The 16,106-nt window shown below is 41.8% G+C and overlaps 1 protein-coding gene across 32 annotated transcripts; it reads left to right on the top strand.

Annotated features, from left to right (window-relative positions):
* Positions 1-1,352: 1,352 nt before the first annotated feature.
* Positions 1,353-16,045, top strand: cmn (calymmin). 32 transcript variants are annotated; one of them, XM_040176076.2, is made up of 66 exons: positions 1,353-1,521; positions 2,202-2,252; positions 2,368-2,421; positions 2,663-2,710; positions 2,796-2,834; positions 3,027-3,077; positions 3,265-3,315; positions 3,475-3,525; positions 3,605-3,655; positions 3,763-3,825; positions 3,986-4,033; positions 4,119-4,169; positions 4,401-4,451; positions 4,580-4,630; positions 4,735-4,797; positions 5,456-5,506; positions 5,749-5,799; positions 5,955-6,005; positions 6,081-6,131; positions 6,237-6,299; positions 6,675-6,722; positions 6,808-6,858; positions 7,097-7,141; positions 7,301-7,351; positions 7,431-7,481; positions 7,587-7,649; positions 7,819-7,863; positions 7,949-7,999; positions 8,157-8,207; positions 8,735-8,785; positions 8,938-8,988; positions 9,068-9,118; positions 9,226-9,288; positions 9,450-9,494; positions 9,624-9,674; positions 9,782-9,832; positions 9,911-9,970; positions 10,104-10,184; positions 10,406-10,447; positions 10,558-10,605; positions 10,872-10,925; positions 11,065-11,454; positions 11,701-11,754; positions 11,873-11,926; positions 12,074-12,112; positions 12,198-12,248; positions 12,364-12,411; positions 12,508-12,549; positions 12,638-12,688; positions 12,834-12,878; positions 12,958-12,987; positions 13,096-13,152; positions 13,344-13,412; positions 13,521-13,589; positions 13,771-13,836; positions 13,952-13,996; positions 14,100-14,153; positions 14,266-14,331; positions 14,418-14,480; positions 14,563-14,628; positions 14,727-14,798; positions 14,883-14,951; positions 15,138-15,176; positions 15,273-15,545; positions 15,696-15,752; positions 15,825-16,045. In XM_040176076.2, exons 1-66 carry the CDS (start codon positions 1,452-1,454, stop codon positions 15,827-15,829), a joined length of 4,038 nt encoding a protein of 1,345 aa, XP_040032010.2. In that variant the 5' UTR covers positions 1,353-1,451; the 3' UTR covers positions 15,830-16,045. The 32 variants fall into 32 exon arrangements, with proteins under 32 accessions (XP_040032010.2, XP_077959657.1, XP_040032026.2 ...); XM_078103531.1 differs by having other exon boundaries at positions 12,508-12,530; positions 12,637-12,688; XM_040176092.2 differs by having other exon boundaries at positions 11,065-11,106.
* Positions 16,046-16,106: the final 61 nt, after the last annotated feature.

Here is a 16,106-nt window from a genome sequence, read left to right on the forward strand (position 1 = left end):
GCAGACATGGCCTTGTGCAGTCGGAGAATCCTGGGTGAACAGTGGTTCCCCTGTGGTCCCCAGGAAGGTTTTATTTTCTTTTTCCGGTACACAGAGCGTCAGGACAACATCCTGACCACCACCCTGAAACCCCCCCCCCTGTAACATGTGCCATGAATGTCCGATTTTGTAGGAATCCATCCATTTTTTTTTACTCAATTAGACACATGTCACTATTTTAACATCCATGTCAACACAAACTATTTTTTCTGCTCGTCCCTCCGTGACATTGGATCCACCAATGCTGCTTAGTAAAACCATGACAACTTACACATTTCCACTGATCAGAAGCTCGAGGATGAGACTGGGTGAAGGACACATTTGTTGCGGGGTGGTTAAAAGTCAGACTGATGCCTTTGTCAGTCGCGACGGAGACGGTGAATGATCTTGTGGAGGAGCCAAGTATGTGAGAGGTCTGGGTGGGCCGGGAGGTGAGACGTTAACCTCTCCTTGACCCTGTGAGATGAGGATTTGGGCTTTGAGTGAGGAATCTGTGTGAAAGGTGAGATGTCTTTCTCTTTTTACTCGCTTTTCCTTAAATATACAAGGGTCTCTTACCAACTGCGTGTGACCGTGGAGACGTCACTCACGGACGTGAGTGGAAGTCGAAGCTTTTAATGTCGCTCACTTTCCATCTTTAAACTGGCTCGTCTGCACCTCCAAGTGACGTCATTTCTGTCGTAAAGTCCATTCATAAATTAACTGGATCTTTATGGTATTCTAAATAAAAGTTCACAGAATCATTTCAAACTAAATGTAAGCATCCCCGCAAAAACCTTTTTAACCCGGAAACTGGTCCGAATGCTGCCTGCTGAGAGGGTCTGTGTTTCTGTAACACATTAATTGAGAACCATATGTGTCTGCAGGTGTTGAATTCAGCAAGTCGGTGTCCACGGTTGTTTTTAGGCATGATGGCGTGTTAATACGAGTGACTTTCAAATGTTTAAGAACAAACTCGTTATCTAGAGGAACATATTTATTTATGCCAATAGTTTAGTTTGGTGTCCAACGTTTTGATTAAAAAAAATACCCACGTTCTTATTCAAATGGGACTACGTGATTGACAAAGGACATTGGTCCAATCCGTCCTGTGTGATGCACCGACCAGTTAATCAGTCAATGTCCTCTCTTTGCTCCTCTAGGTCTCCCTTAAGTGTGAATTCACTTTAACTGCCCAATTATTTATTTGGCGTGCGTACACAGCGGGTGTCTCTCGAGGGGGGGGGGGGGGCGGGGGGGCTCTGGGGAACAGGAGCCTCTGCAGACAGAAGGAGGGGCACGTCAGACCAGAGTGTATATCAGTCCCTCACCGTCGGGGTTCGTTGCCCACTCCAGGTTCTTCTGCTCTCCTCTCCGCTCCTCTCCTGCCGGGTCCAACGCATTTTAGGCGGTAGTTTCTCTCCAGGTCCACCATGGTGGCACAACTACTACTTCAGAGCGCAGTAGTGGTCCTTTGGCTGGTGCAGGCGGCACACACGGGGGGTGAGTGGAGTGATGTCGGGGCCGATATGTCATCTTGGTGCACTTGTGTGGGATTTCTTCAAAACAGTAGCTGTGAATCTTGTGTTGAGGTGTTTGCCTTGAATTAATGTGAGGACTGGATTGGTGTTTTAATTGGATACTTAAGTCTCACTGCTACTGGAATACTTCCAGAGGAGTCACCACTGAATGGGGTCGCTTTAGATCTGTAGAGTTACTGTGTTCCATCGTAGAGAGAAGGTAAAACACTCGCCTCTGGAGTTATGAGCTGACACAGAGCCAAGAACGATGATGATCTCTCCTCATCTGGCACACCAGCTCTCTACCATGTACTTTACTGACAGGTGGCCACTAAGACTACATTACCCGAGTGGAATTTACATTTTCTATTGCAATGATTTAAATAGAAATTGTTACGCCCCCCCCCCCCTTGAAATTATGTCATTTTTTCTATTTGTTTTAAAATGCTGCAACAAGCCCCGCTGCACAGTACCTTTTGATTCGGAGGAATCAATGGCAGCTTTCCTTCAGTGGCAGCAGCCGTCCAAATGTGACATCGCTCTGTGAGGAGGAAAGAATGGTTTTACTGCTTGTGCACAGTCGCTCCATTCACTTCACTGGTTGCAAAGCTAAACATTGTAACGCAGATCTGTCAGTTTAACATTCAATGTCCATTGTTCAAGGTTACGGTGCTGCGTCTGGAGTGTCCAATGGACAGGCACCACAACCACACGGTAAACCGTCAGACTTTACATTCTCTGTCCTTGTTATTATTAAATTATTGCATTGGTGGATTTTCAAAACAAGCGGAAGCTTTTGTTCACAGCCTTGATGTCCTGATTGTTCTAGGAAACAAACCTCAGAGTGGTGGAGGTGTAGGACGAATGCTGATGCCATCAAAGGGTAAATTAATGAATTCCTCTGTTTCTCAGGATGTGTTTTCACAAACAACCTCATTTTCAAGGTGTGGTTCAGGCAGTGGGTGCACATGTTTGGATTCCATAAATGTGCATCACAATTTGATCGGATGTTAGAAAGGCATTTTCGAAGGTTCTGCTCAATTGATACAAATGGCATGGAGGCAACTCTTATTAATGCAAGTAGCTTATTCTAACTACCTCAGCACATTTGTAATCTATTAAAGGCTATGGAGCAGCAGCTGCTGGTGGGGCCAATGGAGGAGGGATGAAAGGTAAACTTCATGTACCTGTGTTAACTCTACTTCAGCAGATCAAGTTGGAGAATCCTTTGGTTTATTCATCCATCTTGTTTTTAAGGCTATGGAGCAGCAGCTGGACAAGTTGGACGACCCCGAGGTTGGTGATCCAATGTGGACCTCACTAAAACATGCATGATTTGGCAGCAAATGCTGGATTTAAATTTGTATTATACATCACTACACCTGAACCTCACCCATAGGCATGAAGTCATGCAGCATATTTGTTACACAGTTTACATCTAGTTTAGAAATTGCAGTGAATATTTACTGTGACTGATGGTTTTTACAGGATATGGAATTCCGGTCGACCCAACCAACGGACAACAAATGAAAGGCTACGGTACGAAACACACACAAATAGACACACGTTGAACTGTTGCTACACATTAATCCAGACTTGTAGACTCCTCGGTTCTCCACAGTCTTATTTTATTATTTATCTTAATATTTGTGGGCCTTTTTATAATGCTTCCATATAAACAAGAAGAGAAACCAGATTGAAAACTTTTTTGTGTTTCTATTTGCAGGTAACGGTGCTGCAGCTGCTGCTCATATTGGACTTGGAACAAAGGGCAACGGTACGATAGCTCCTCCAGCATTGTTGTAACATGTCTATGTACATTGACTAGAAGTTATTAAAACAATACGCTTGTGTATGGTGGAACCATCAACACACGATTACCTGTATGTACAAACATTAAGTGTTATGTGACTAATTAAAAGTATTTCTTTACCAGGCTATGGTGCTGTAGCTGGTGCAGCTGATGGAAATGGGGCTAAAACCATTGGTAATGTGTCCAAAAACTAATGATAAAATAATAAATAATCATCTCTACAGTATCAAAGAGTATAATATTCCTTCTTTAGGTCAAGGGGCCAAAGCTGGCCCATACAACGGCAATGGCGCCGGATCAAATGGTAACACTGGTCACACCGAGATGGTCTCATGATTCGCTTTTTACAACACAAAACATTTTAATTTTTTTTTTAATTTTAAGTTAAACATGTGTTTCTGTATTTAACAGGACAGGGGGGTCAGGTATTGGGTGCACAACATGGATATGGTGGATACCCCACAAAGGGCCAAGGTCAGTGATTACAAATGTTCATATTACTTAAATCTGGATGAACTGATTTTACAAACATTTTCCTACTTGGACTCATTATATATAGGTTCAAATAGAGGCAACTCTTATTAATGCAAGTAGTTTATTCTAACTACCTCAGCACATTTGTAACCTATTAAAGGCTACGGAGCAGCAGTTGCAGGTGGGACCAATGGAGGAGGGATGAAAGGTAAACTTCATGTGCCTGTGTTCACTCTCCTTCAGCTGATCAAGTTGGAGAATCCGTTGGTTTATTCATCCATCTTGTTTTTAAGGCTATGGAGCAGCAGCTGGTGTAAACAACGGACAAGGTGGACTACCCCGAGGTTGGTAATCCAATGTGGACCTCACCATTAAAAACATGCATGATTTGGCATTTAAGATTTTCATTTTCTGATACGTAACTGAAACTAAGCTCAACGCATAGTCATGTTGTTACGTCACTTTTTTTCAACACACTACAGCAACATATCTGTCACATGTGTCTTTCTACCAGGTCACATCTAGTTTAGAAACTTATCAATATGAATATTTACTGTCACTGATGGTTTTGGCAGGATATGGAGTTAAGTCTGGCCCAACCAACGGACACCAAATGAAAGGCAACGGTACGATAGCTAATTATATGTAGTTGATGGAAATGGGGCTAAAACTAATGGTAATGTGTGCAAAAACTTAAGATAAAATAATAAATAAACGTGTCTACAGTAAAACAAATCTAATAACCATACTTTAGGTCAAGGAGGCAAGGCTGGCCCATTCAACGGCAATGGAGCCGGATCAAATGGTAAGACTGGTCACACGGTTGTTATTTTTCACAACACAAAAGATTTTCATCATATTTTTCAAGGCAATTTTTTTGTGTAACTTAAGAATCTCTGTATTTAACAGGGCAAGTAGGTCAGGCCCTGGGTGCACAAAATGGATATGGTGGATACCCCACTAAGGGACAAGGTTAGTGATTACAAATGTAAATGTTATATAAATCTGCATGAAGGATGGAACTGACGACATTTTCTCTACTTACACTCACTATTTATTAGGGGTGTCAATAGGTTTTTAAAAATGGACCAATTAATCACACATTTTGAAATTCATCAATCATGATTAATCGCGATTAATGACTGTTGTTGTTAATGAATGTTTGTTTTTCTTCTAAAGACTAAATCTTACTAGTAATAAGTAAGTGATCACTTTAGAAAGCGTGTATTTTAGACACTGCTGCTTAATTGTTTTTTAAACACAAAACGACACATATGATCGTCTTGGAGGCCGAATTCCACCAGGTGGAACATGTCTAACTAGCGACTCTTCCTGCTGTCCTCGTGCACTTTGCTCTCAACTCCATCATCTGACGGCTGTGTTTGAAGTGCAAACAACCTCCCCACGTTTATCCCAGTCGCGGTCCTCTGCAGACGGTGTGCCGCGCAGGGTAGATGAAGATGAAGAAGTAGCACAGCAGCTAGCTTAGCATAGCGCTCCTTTAAGTGGTCCGTTTGCCACTCCTTCTATTTTCTTCTGCACAGTTCTCTGCTGTATGTTGCGCCACTGTTGTTAAGTTGTAGAATTTAGGAGGGAGGTTGGAGGTTTATTCATCCATCTTGTGTTTAAGGCTATGGAGCAGCAGCTGGTGTAAACAATGGACAAGGTGGACTACCCCGAGGTTGGTAATCCAACGTGGACCTCACCATTAAAAACATGCTTGATTTGGCATTTAAGATTTTTAGTTTCTGATACACCACTACAACTGAACTCAACCAACAGGTATAATTTTGAGTCATTTTTATGATGACACTACAGCAACATATTCGTCACATGTATCTCTCCACCAATTTACATATCATTTAGAAATAGTACATTTTTTTGTTTTGTGAATATTTCCTGTCATTGTGATGGTTTTTGCAGGATACGGAGTTAAGTCTGGCCCAAAATACGGACACCAAATGAAAGGCAACGGTACGATAGCTCTTACAACAATGTTATAAAATATCCATGTATATTGACTGGGTGTTAAACAATATGGTTGTGTATGGTGGAAGCATCAACAAACAATAATGTGTACATACAAACATTAATTGCGATGTGACTAATTAAAAGAATATCTTTACCAGGCTATGGTGCTGTAGCTGGTGTGGTTGGTGGAAATGGGGCTAAAATCAACGGTAAAGTGTGCAAAAACGTGAGATAAAACAACCAAACGTGTCTGCAATAAAACGAATATAATAATTATCTTTTAGGTCAAGGAGCCAAAGCTGGCCGATACAATGGCAACGGAGCCGGATCGAATGGTAAGAGCGGTCCCACTGCGATGGTCACAGGTTTCTCTTTTATTTTTCACAACACAAAACGTTTTCCTCTTTTTTATGTAAGTTAAGAATTTCTGTATTTGACAGGGCAAGGAGGTCAGGCACTGGGTGCACAAAATGGATATGGTGGATACCCCACTAAGGGACAAGGTTAGTGATTACAAATGTAAATTTGACATAAATCTGCATTAAGGATGGAACTGACGACATTTTCTCTACTTGCACTCACTATTTATTAGGGCTGTCAATGGATTTTTAAAAAATGACTAATTAATCAAACCTTTTTAATGGCGATTAATCGCAATTAATTAATGTTGTTTTTTTGTTGTTACAATGTTGTTATTAATGAACGTTTGTTTTTCTTCTAAAGGCTAAATCGTAATAATAATGAGTAATGACTTAGATTCGCATAGATCAACGCGTCAATGTTGACAGCCCTAGTATTTATAGGTACCAATGAAGGTGACTTTTATTAATGCAAGTACCTTATTCTAACTACCTCACCACATTTGTAACCTATTAAAGGCTATGGAGCAGCAGCTGCTGGTGGGACTAATGGAGGAGGGATGAAAGGTAAACTTCATGTACCTGTGTTCACTCTACTTCAGCTGATCCAGTTGGAGAATCCGTTGGTTTATTCATCCATCTTGTTTTTAAGGCTATGGAGCAGCCGCTGGTGTAAACAATGGACAAGGTGGACTACCCCGAGGTTGGTAATCCAATGTGGACCTCACCATAAAAAATATGCATGATTTGGCATTTCAGATTTTTAGTTTCTAATACATCACTACTGAACTCAACCAACAGGTATCATTTTGAGTCATTTTTCTGATGACACTACTGCAACATATTTGTCACATGTATCTCTCCACCAGTTTATATATGATTTAGATATAGTTATTGTTTTATTTTGTGAATATTTACCGTACCTGTGATTGTTTTTGCAGGATACGGAGTTAAGTCTGGCCCAACATACGGACACCAAATGAACGGTACGATAGCTCCTACAACACTGTCATGAAATATCCATGTATATTGACTGGATGTTAAACAATATGGTTGTGTATGGTGGAAGCATCAACACACAAAAATGTGTACGTACCAACATTTAGTGTGATGTGACTACTTAAAGTACTGTATGTGTTTACCAGGCTATGGCGCTGTAGCTGGTGTAGCTGATGGAAATCGGGCTAAAACCAACGGTAAAGTGTGCAAAAATAAATGATGCAAAAATAAATGAACGCCTCTACAGTATCAACAAATATAATAATCATCCTTTAGGTCAAGGAGCCAAAGCTGGCACATACAACAACAATGGGGCTGGATCAAATGGTAAGACTGGTCACACTGAGATGGTCACATGATTCTCTTTGATTTTGCACAACACAAAACATTTTCCTCTTTCTTTTAATGTAACTGAAGCATTTCTGTTAACAGGACAGGGGGGTCAGGTATTGGGTGCACAACATGGATATGGTGGATACCCCACAAAGAGCCAAGGTTAGTGATTACAAATGTTCATTTTACAAAAATTTGCATGAAGTATGCCTCTGATTTTAGAAACATTTTTCCTACTTGCACTTACTATATATAGGTTCAAATAGAGGTAACTTTTATTAATGCCAGTAGCTTATTCTAACTACCTTACCACATTTGTAACCTATTAAAGGCTACGGAGCAGCTGCTGGTGGGACCAATGGAGGAGGGATGAAAGGTAAACTTCATGTACCTGTGTTCACTCTACTTCAGCTGATCCAGTTGGAGAATCCGTTGGTTAATTTATCCATCTTGTTTTTAAGGCTATGGAGCAGCCGCTGGTGTAAACAATGGACAAGGTGGACTACCCCGAGGTTGGTAATCCAACGTGGACCTCACCATTAAAAACATGCATGATTTGGCCATTTTTCTGAACGCACTACAGCAACATATTTGTCACATGTGTCTCTCTACCAGTTCACATGTAGCAAACTTTGTGAATATTTACTGTCACTCTGATGGTTCTTACAGAATATGGAGTTAAGTCTGGCCCAACCAACGGACAACAGATGAAAGGCTACGGTATGAAACACACACACACACACACACTCACACACACACACACACACACACACACACACACACACACACACACACACACACACACACACACACACAACAGACACACACGTTGAACTGTTGCTAGACATTAACAGGCTACAGATCCTCCTCAAATGAACCAAACTACTGAATGAAGAGATCTTCACAATTGCAGCTCACTCTTGCAGTTGTTGTTGTGAAGTCCACCACTCTTACCCGGTGCAGATCTCAGTGCCATGAGACACCTTTAGTGCCGTGTTGTCCAATTCCGGACTTTATTTAGTGCGTCACAGCGTGTCACTTATCTAACGTTCATCACTTATCTAATGTTCCAGGCAAAGTGCTTACGCCATGTTTGTTTTCTGAATTCCCAGTTTGACAATATGTTCATCACTCAACTAATTGAATTACTTTTTAATTTTTTCATTTTGCTTCTATCGATATAACAAAAATACTTTTGAACTTGATGGTGATGAGTGAAAACTTTTTTGGGTTGTTTCTATTTGCAGGTAACGGTGCTGCAGCTGCTGCTCATATTGGACTTGGAACAAAGGGCAACGGTACGATAGCTCCTCCAGCATTGTTGTAACATGTCCATATATACTGACTAGATGTCGATACAACAATATGCTTGTGTATGGTGGAACACACAATTACCTGTATGTACAAACATTAAGTGTTATGTGACTAATTAAAAGTATTTCTTTACCAGGCTATGGTGCTATAGCTGGTGTAGCTGATGGAAATGGGGCAAAAACCATTGGTAATGTGTCCAAAAACTAATGATAAAATAATAAATAATCATCTCTACAGTATCAAAGAGTATAATATTCCTTCTTTAGGTCAAGGGGCCAAAGCTGGCCCATACAACGGCAATGGCGCCGGATCAAATGGTAACACTGGTCACACCGAGATGGTCACATGATTCGCTTTTTACAACACAAAACATTTTAATTTTTTTTTTAATTTTAAGTTAAACATGTGTTTCTGTATTTAACAGGACAGGGGGGTCAGGTATTGGGTGCACAACATGGATATGGTGGATACCCCACAAAGGGCCAAGGTTAGTGATTTCAAATGTTCATATTACTTAAATCGGCATGAACTAATTTTACAAACATTTTTCCTACTTGGACTCATCATATATATTTTCAAATAGAGGCAACTCTTATTAATGCCAGTAGCTTATTCTAACTACCTCAGCACATTTGTAATCTATTAAAGGCTACGGAGCAGCTGCTGGTGGGACCAATGGAGGAGGGATGAAAGGTAAACTTCATGTACCTGTGTTCACTCTCCTTCAGCTGATCAAGTTGGAGAATCCGTTGATTAATTAACAGGTCACATCTAGTTTAGAAACTCTGTGGATTTTTACTGTCACTTTGATGGTTCTTGCAGGATATGGAGTTAAGTCTGGCCCAACCAACGGACAACAGATGAAAGGCTACGGTATGAAACACACACACACACGCACACACACACAAAAATTGTCATTACAGTATCAGAGTTTAATTTTCCTTCTTTCTTCCTCACAAAACATTGGAATCTCTATGCAGCAGGAGGAAGTAGACCTATTAAAGGATATGGACGACCATTTTATGGCTCAGGTAACTCACCTTCTGGCGCTCTGTATTCAGGATATTTGTAACATTTACTTAGACACACCTGTACTTCTTTAACTTAAGGTCCAGGTGTGACAACGGGAGGCTACGCAGGTATGGGAGCACCTCAGCCAAGGAACCAAGGTGAGTGAAGACGACCTCACAGCTCGGAGATCACCACTTGAGTTACAGTGTGTTAATTTATTCTTCCAGCACGGGACGAGGAATAAAGCACAATTACTCTGTTAATGTATATGTGTGTTTAATGAATTAACAGGATACAATGGTGGTTACGGCAGCGCTGGTTTGGGTCTGGGAGCTCGCTTTGGAAATGGAGGAATGAAAGGACCAAAGCTTGGTAGGCATTCTTATTATTCTTGTTATTATTATCTGATCTAAGAGCGATACAACCTTTGCAGAACATGCACCAAATTTGATAGATTTTTCTTTTTTTAAAGTGATTTTATAAGAATATTAGAGACATTGTCTCTTGCACAATTGTCTCTTGCACAAAGACAAAAACAAAACCACTCTGGATCTGTCTGTAAAGCAAAGACAAATGTGGTTTTGTTTTTCCAGGTTACGGGAATATTCCAAATGGGTATGGCGCCAGATCCAACGGTGAGATTTTTTTTTTTACATTAAATTTAATAATATAAATGTGACGCACAACAAGGAAAAAGTTAATTATGTTGATGATTTGGGGTTATGACAATTTGTTTTAACCACAGGTGTTGGAAATGGAGCCGTTCCCAATGGATATGGAACCAGACCCAACGGTAAATAGTTTTAGGTTGAGGTGCTCTAACCGACGATGCTATTTTATGTAATATGTTTAACCCGAGGTTATGGAGCTGTGCATTGAGTTAAGTTCCTTTGCTCGCCTTCATGAAAACATTAGTTGGTGGTTAGGTTAGTAGACCTACGCCTGTTTTTCATTTAATCAACATAGAAAATACATACATCTCACGTTATTTTTTTATTTAGGCATTTAAGAACTTAAATACAACCAGTCCAGTTTCCGTCTTGTTATTATTTTTCTAAGGTCATGGATTTAGAAATGGCGCTGAAATTGGTGGATATGGAAATAAACCCAACGGTAAGTTCCAGCTATCTAATGTAACTAATTAATTTATTAAATATTAATCTCTAACATCCAAATATGTTGTTTTCTTGTAAGCTGTTCCCATATTCTTCAATTAAAAGCATTTTTGTTCACATTTCGGTTTGATTCTCAGGCTACGACATGGTGCCGAATGGGAACGGTGCAAAGAGCGCAGGTTGGTCCAATGAAAAAGGCCTGAAAGGTGGACTTTTCTCCCCCGACCAGCCGAGCGAGGCCCTACGGGACGTTGTTGCGCTCCCACAAGGAATAACTCCGGGTGCAAAGCCAGGTTCCCCCGAGCCGACGAGCGGCGTCCTTGTAATGGTGACGCAAGACAAATATCAAAAGCTGCGTTCCCCTGTGACACACGGAAAAAGCTACAAACAGACACCAGAACCAGCACCAGCGACCCCTCAGGTCAAAGGCCCAAAGGCCGCACCTGAACTAGGACTCCTGGGCCCAAAGGGTAACGTCCCCATGGCCGCCACATCCGACGCACAGCTGGAAGACCTCCTCCCTCAAGGCAAGCACCCCGAACCGGAATCCGTGCAAAGCCTTGGAGGCAGGAGAGAAACCCTCCAACAGAGTTACTTAACTACCATCTCACAGCAGGATATTTTCTTAAAACTCGCGTCGGGGTTAATTAGTTTCTGCAGTCACGGTGCATGTGGAGACTTTTAACTTTCACACACTGCTTTATTTTTGTGGTAAGTGTAAAATTCATCGGATAAAAGTCCTGATCGGACGGTTTGTCTCTCCTGGTTTTCAGAGAACAGAGGAGCTTCTGTCTCCAAAGGGCAGGAAGCTAAACCAAACAAACCAGGTAAAGATGTCTCTCTTTCTTTGAACAACGCAATCCGAGTCCTGTCCCACAGACATCCATGAAGGATGAAGTGTAACTGGAAATTAACTTTTTACTTTGTGTTGTGCTGTTGCTCTAGACTGTGGACCATCAGGCGTACCAAATGGACAGTGGATGAAAATACCACGATCTGGTAAACCTGGAGTTTTATTATCTCAAAAGAGAGGTTATTTTCCACATAATTCTGATAATTGCAGCTTTTGTTTGTTTTTTTATAAGTCTGAGTTTACTTGAATATCAACAACAGACTCATTGTACTCATTGTGTTTGTCGTGTCAAGGTTATAAAGCAGGAGCATCCACTGGCACTAACATAAAAGGTGCAGAACTGTTTTTTTGCATGGACAAAGCAACAATCATTGTTCATATAATTGATTATTGGCGTTTGAATCATTTGTTTTTTAGGTTATGGAGCAGCAGCTGGTGTTCCAAACAGATATGATGCTAAACCCAACAGTAAATTAAATTGTTCTTTTTTTCTTCATTGTCAATTTTCAAATGTATGAAATGTTCACATTGAAGTTTGGTCACGATGATCATTGAATTGAATTCATTTTTTATTCACCTAAAGGTTATGGAGGAGGAGGATACACTGCCCCTGGACACGGCAACGGATATGGTAACATTTACTCTTAATATGAACAGGGAATCTCTATATTTTCCTTCTTCACTTCAAGGTTCAGATGTGTTTTTCAAAGTACTTTTATCTGTGCAGGAAACCTGGGATATCCTTTCGCGGGGAAACCAAAGCCGCCGGGTGAATGTTTTATTTGATTAAAGCAACTCACATAAGGAACGATGATAATCTTAAGATGCATTTTGATAATTGATCTGAATCATTTCAGGTTACGGACAGGGGGCGCACCTCGCAGCTGGAAACGGAAACTCATATAAAGGTAGAATATGAAGGGATGAGCTTTAACAGTTGCCCTTTAATTCAACTATACGCTGATGATAAATGAGGTTTACATTGCATTTTCGCTCAGCATGCTGGTGTTGAAATTCACAGCACTGAGGTAGTTTATGGTGTCTTTTTTGCAGGCAATGGAAATAGCTACAGTGCTGATGTCCAACCGGACTATGCAAGCAAGTGCTCTAATATTACCTTTAGTTCATTTTACATTATGGGAATTACAGTAAAATTAAGTATTTCTGTATTTTTTAGGCCTCGGCCAAGGTGCTAATGGAAAATCAGGTATGACATGTTCGGAGGAATGAGGATGCATTAAAGTTAAATATAATATAAAGGTAAAGGAAATTAGAAAATAATCAATTTTTGTCCAATTTACTGCTGATTCTGCAGGCGTTGCCAGACAGATGCCTTACAATGGAGCTCCAGTGGATGCTGCTGGAATAGATGGTAAAATATTAAACAGTCTGCAGATTAATCAACTGCATCTGCAGAGAAAAGTATCTCAGGTCCAGTTTGTACATCTGTGTGTATATTCTGATCACTGCTTTGAGGACCGTGGGTCACATTTGTGGACATTCATCTCAAAGTGTAAAAGTGAATGGATCCATTACGCAAACATTCCCTGTGTCCTCGTGCAGGAATGAGCCAGTTTGAGCCTCAGTCCGCGGGTCTGGGTCCAAATGGGAAATTAGGCAGCATGTACGGTGGTATGTATACATTCGCCTTCTTTACAAATCTTTAATAAGGCGGGAAAACAACACGCCTGTACATCACAACGGTGACTTACCGAACTAAATCGCCCTCCAACGCTACAGGAATGGGTGGCTCACCCACCGGGGGGCAGACGCTGGGAATGGGTGCGGAGAATTACAACACCAAGTACGGTGAGTGCCTCCCGGTTGTGTTCCGTGACGGTACTGTAGTGTAGCGTGGGGAGGGAGGTTTATATACGCCGTCATCAGTCGGCAGCACGTTGGTATTTAGAACTCATGCAAATTTAACTTGTTTGTGCTGCTGTGCCAATCAATGCTTCTCTCTACCCAATCGCTGCTCACTTTTATTTAGGCATCGGCGGGCTGCAGTTTGGTGAACAACCCCTCAGTACAGAGACCAATGGCCCAGGAAAGTATGGTATGTCCATGATGTGTTACAATTACACAAATTCCTTCTGTGTGTGAATCGATACCAGCACGCATGGCGTGTTCAATGAGTCCACGTGTGTCACGACTGTCTCCACCCGGTCCAGGTTTTGGTGGGAGCCCCTATGGGCCCGCTGGCGATGCCACATATGGTGAGTCTTTTGTTCCGTTTGTCTCGGAGTGGAAGTCCAGCCATGCTTATGGCCCAATTTCTAGCTTGATATGTTTGTGATATTAGTTCTAAATATGTTGCAGGCGGTGTTGGTGCCGGCGCCGGCATGGGAGGGGAGCCTGCGCCCCAACAGTACGGTCAGTATGGTGGATGAAGAAGGTTTTTTTTTTAACATTCCTGGAATCCAGTCTACACATGGCTGTGAAAAGGCTCCTCCTTTTTACTGTTTTTCCTTCCGTCTCTGCGCAGGATACGGTGGGTTCCCCGATGGGGGGCAGCTTCTTGCCAGTAATGGAAATACAGCCGGCAAATATGGTGAACAATGCGCCTTGATGTCGCCACAAACACCCAAGCCCCTTAACCTTCTGTTATCCGTGATTATTTCTGCATCATGTCCACAGGTTACGGAAGGATGCCGTATGAAGCTCAACCGGCTCCTGAAGCCATTTCTACGGGCCAATATGGTAAAAACTTGTTTACACCAGACACACACTCAACCTGTTGCATTTGTTGTTGAAATTCATTTGATTATGTGCTTTCTTCCAGGTCTGCCGGGGTCATCGTATCAGTCTGAACTACCTGGGCAGCGCGGAATGTTGCCAGGCAAATACGGTGAGTTTGAGCAAACATGACAGCCACCATCTAATTGCCCCTTGTTTGTTAATGTATTTGACTAACCTGACATCTCTGTGTGGTTCCCATCGGCTAAGGCGCTGGTGAAGTTCCCTACGCACCACAAACTCTTGGTTTTATGAGTGAAGCTACACCTTTTGGGGAATATGGTACAGTGCGTCCATTTAGTGTCCTTTTTTGTGCCAGTAGCTTTATAACATTTTGGTAGATAACGACTTTAAATCTCTCAACAGAAAACCAGAGGCCATACGAGTCGCAGGCCCTCGAATCGGCTTCTGAAAGCAGATCCGGTGGACAACACGGTATTTTGGCAGTATTGCCACTAATCTCATCTTATATCAACTCACTTCTGACCTTTTAGTTAACGGAGAAGTACTCACACCAGCAATTGCGGCTGAAGGCGAGCGGATGTCAGTCAAAGCATACGGTAATATATTGTGTGCGTTTCAAGTAATTCAGGTAACGTTTAACCGTTTGTCCTTTTTCAGAAAACAACGGCTACATTAACGGACAAGTGCGGCCAGAAGGTAAAACTAAGAAATGTAAATTTAAAAGAGCGGCGTGTAGTTCTCACTTTCCTTCACAATTCTTCAGTTATTTTCCCCACCTGTCTCCCTCCACAGTTGTCGAACTTCCCGCGACTCCCACACCGAGCCCCCCCCCGGCTCCCCCCTCCGTCACATCCCATCGGCCCGCCGACTCCTTCGGGCACACGTTGGCGGCAGATGTTGAGGACCCACCTGAGCCCGCCGGCCTCGCCTCAGACTCCGCCCCCGCTGCGGAAACCGAAGGCGTGGCTCAGGAGTCGGAGCGGGCCGACGACCTGCAGCAGCAGCAGCAGCTGCCACGTCAGATACACATTCAGCAGCATCTCAAACTGCATTTTCACCCACAAGGCAAGTCCTCCAGAGTTAAAAACACGTAAAGCTTCTTAAGTGGTATCAAGATGAATAAGTGTATTTCACAAACATTAAAATGGGAAATGTTAAAAGTCCATGAGTAATAAGTATTTGACAGTTGAATTGTTTCTTCTTCATTTTCTTCAGGAGAAAAAAACAACAAACATGACTTGAATGGCTTCTTTGGGAATAGCGGCTATCAAGGTAAGAAGAAAACAGAATTAGAAGAGTGACATGTTCAGTGTTCAACCATCTCTACACTCTTTCTCCACACAGGCTGAACCCGACGACAGGCGGAGTGTTTTACCTTCGAATGTTTCCTTTTTGTATATTTTTATTTTGATTGAGTCAGTCGCTTTTGCCTGATGCAAATGAATACCGTCAAACATAATTCAGTTTAATTTATTTGCTCATGGGAGGGATTTCTTTTTTTACAACTTGCGACAAACGTCTGTTTATCATTGTACAGAATTTGATTAAAGAAAACCATCAGTGAACATGTGTGTATGTGTTTCTATTCATTTATAATAAACAATAACAATGAATAAATATTAGTAC

This window comes from Gasterosteus aculeatus, chromosome 5, assembly GCF_964276395.1.
Source record: "Gasterosteus aculeatus chromosome 5, fGasAcu3.hap1.1, whole genome shotgun sequence".
NCBI lineage: Eukaryota > Metazoa > Chordata > Actinopteri > Perciformes > Gasterosteidae > Gasterosteus > Gasterosteus aculeatus.

Bases quoted from the DNA above. Each gene is read 5' to 3' on its own strand.
- cmn (XM_040176076.2), top strand. From the start codon at position 1,452: ATGGTGGCACAACTACTACTTCAGAGCGCAGTAGTGGTCCTTTGGCTG. The intron at 8,989-9,067 runs GTAATGTGTCCA...TTCCTTCTTTAG, and splicing joins AAATGGGGCAAAAACCATTG to GTCAAGGGGCCAAAGCTGGC. The intron at 12,988-13,095 runs GTATGACATGTT...CTGATTCTGCAG, and splicing joins AGGTGCTAATGGAAAATCAG to GCGTTGCCAGACAGATGCCT.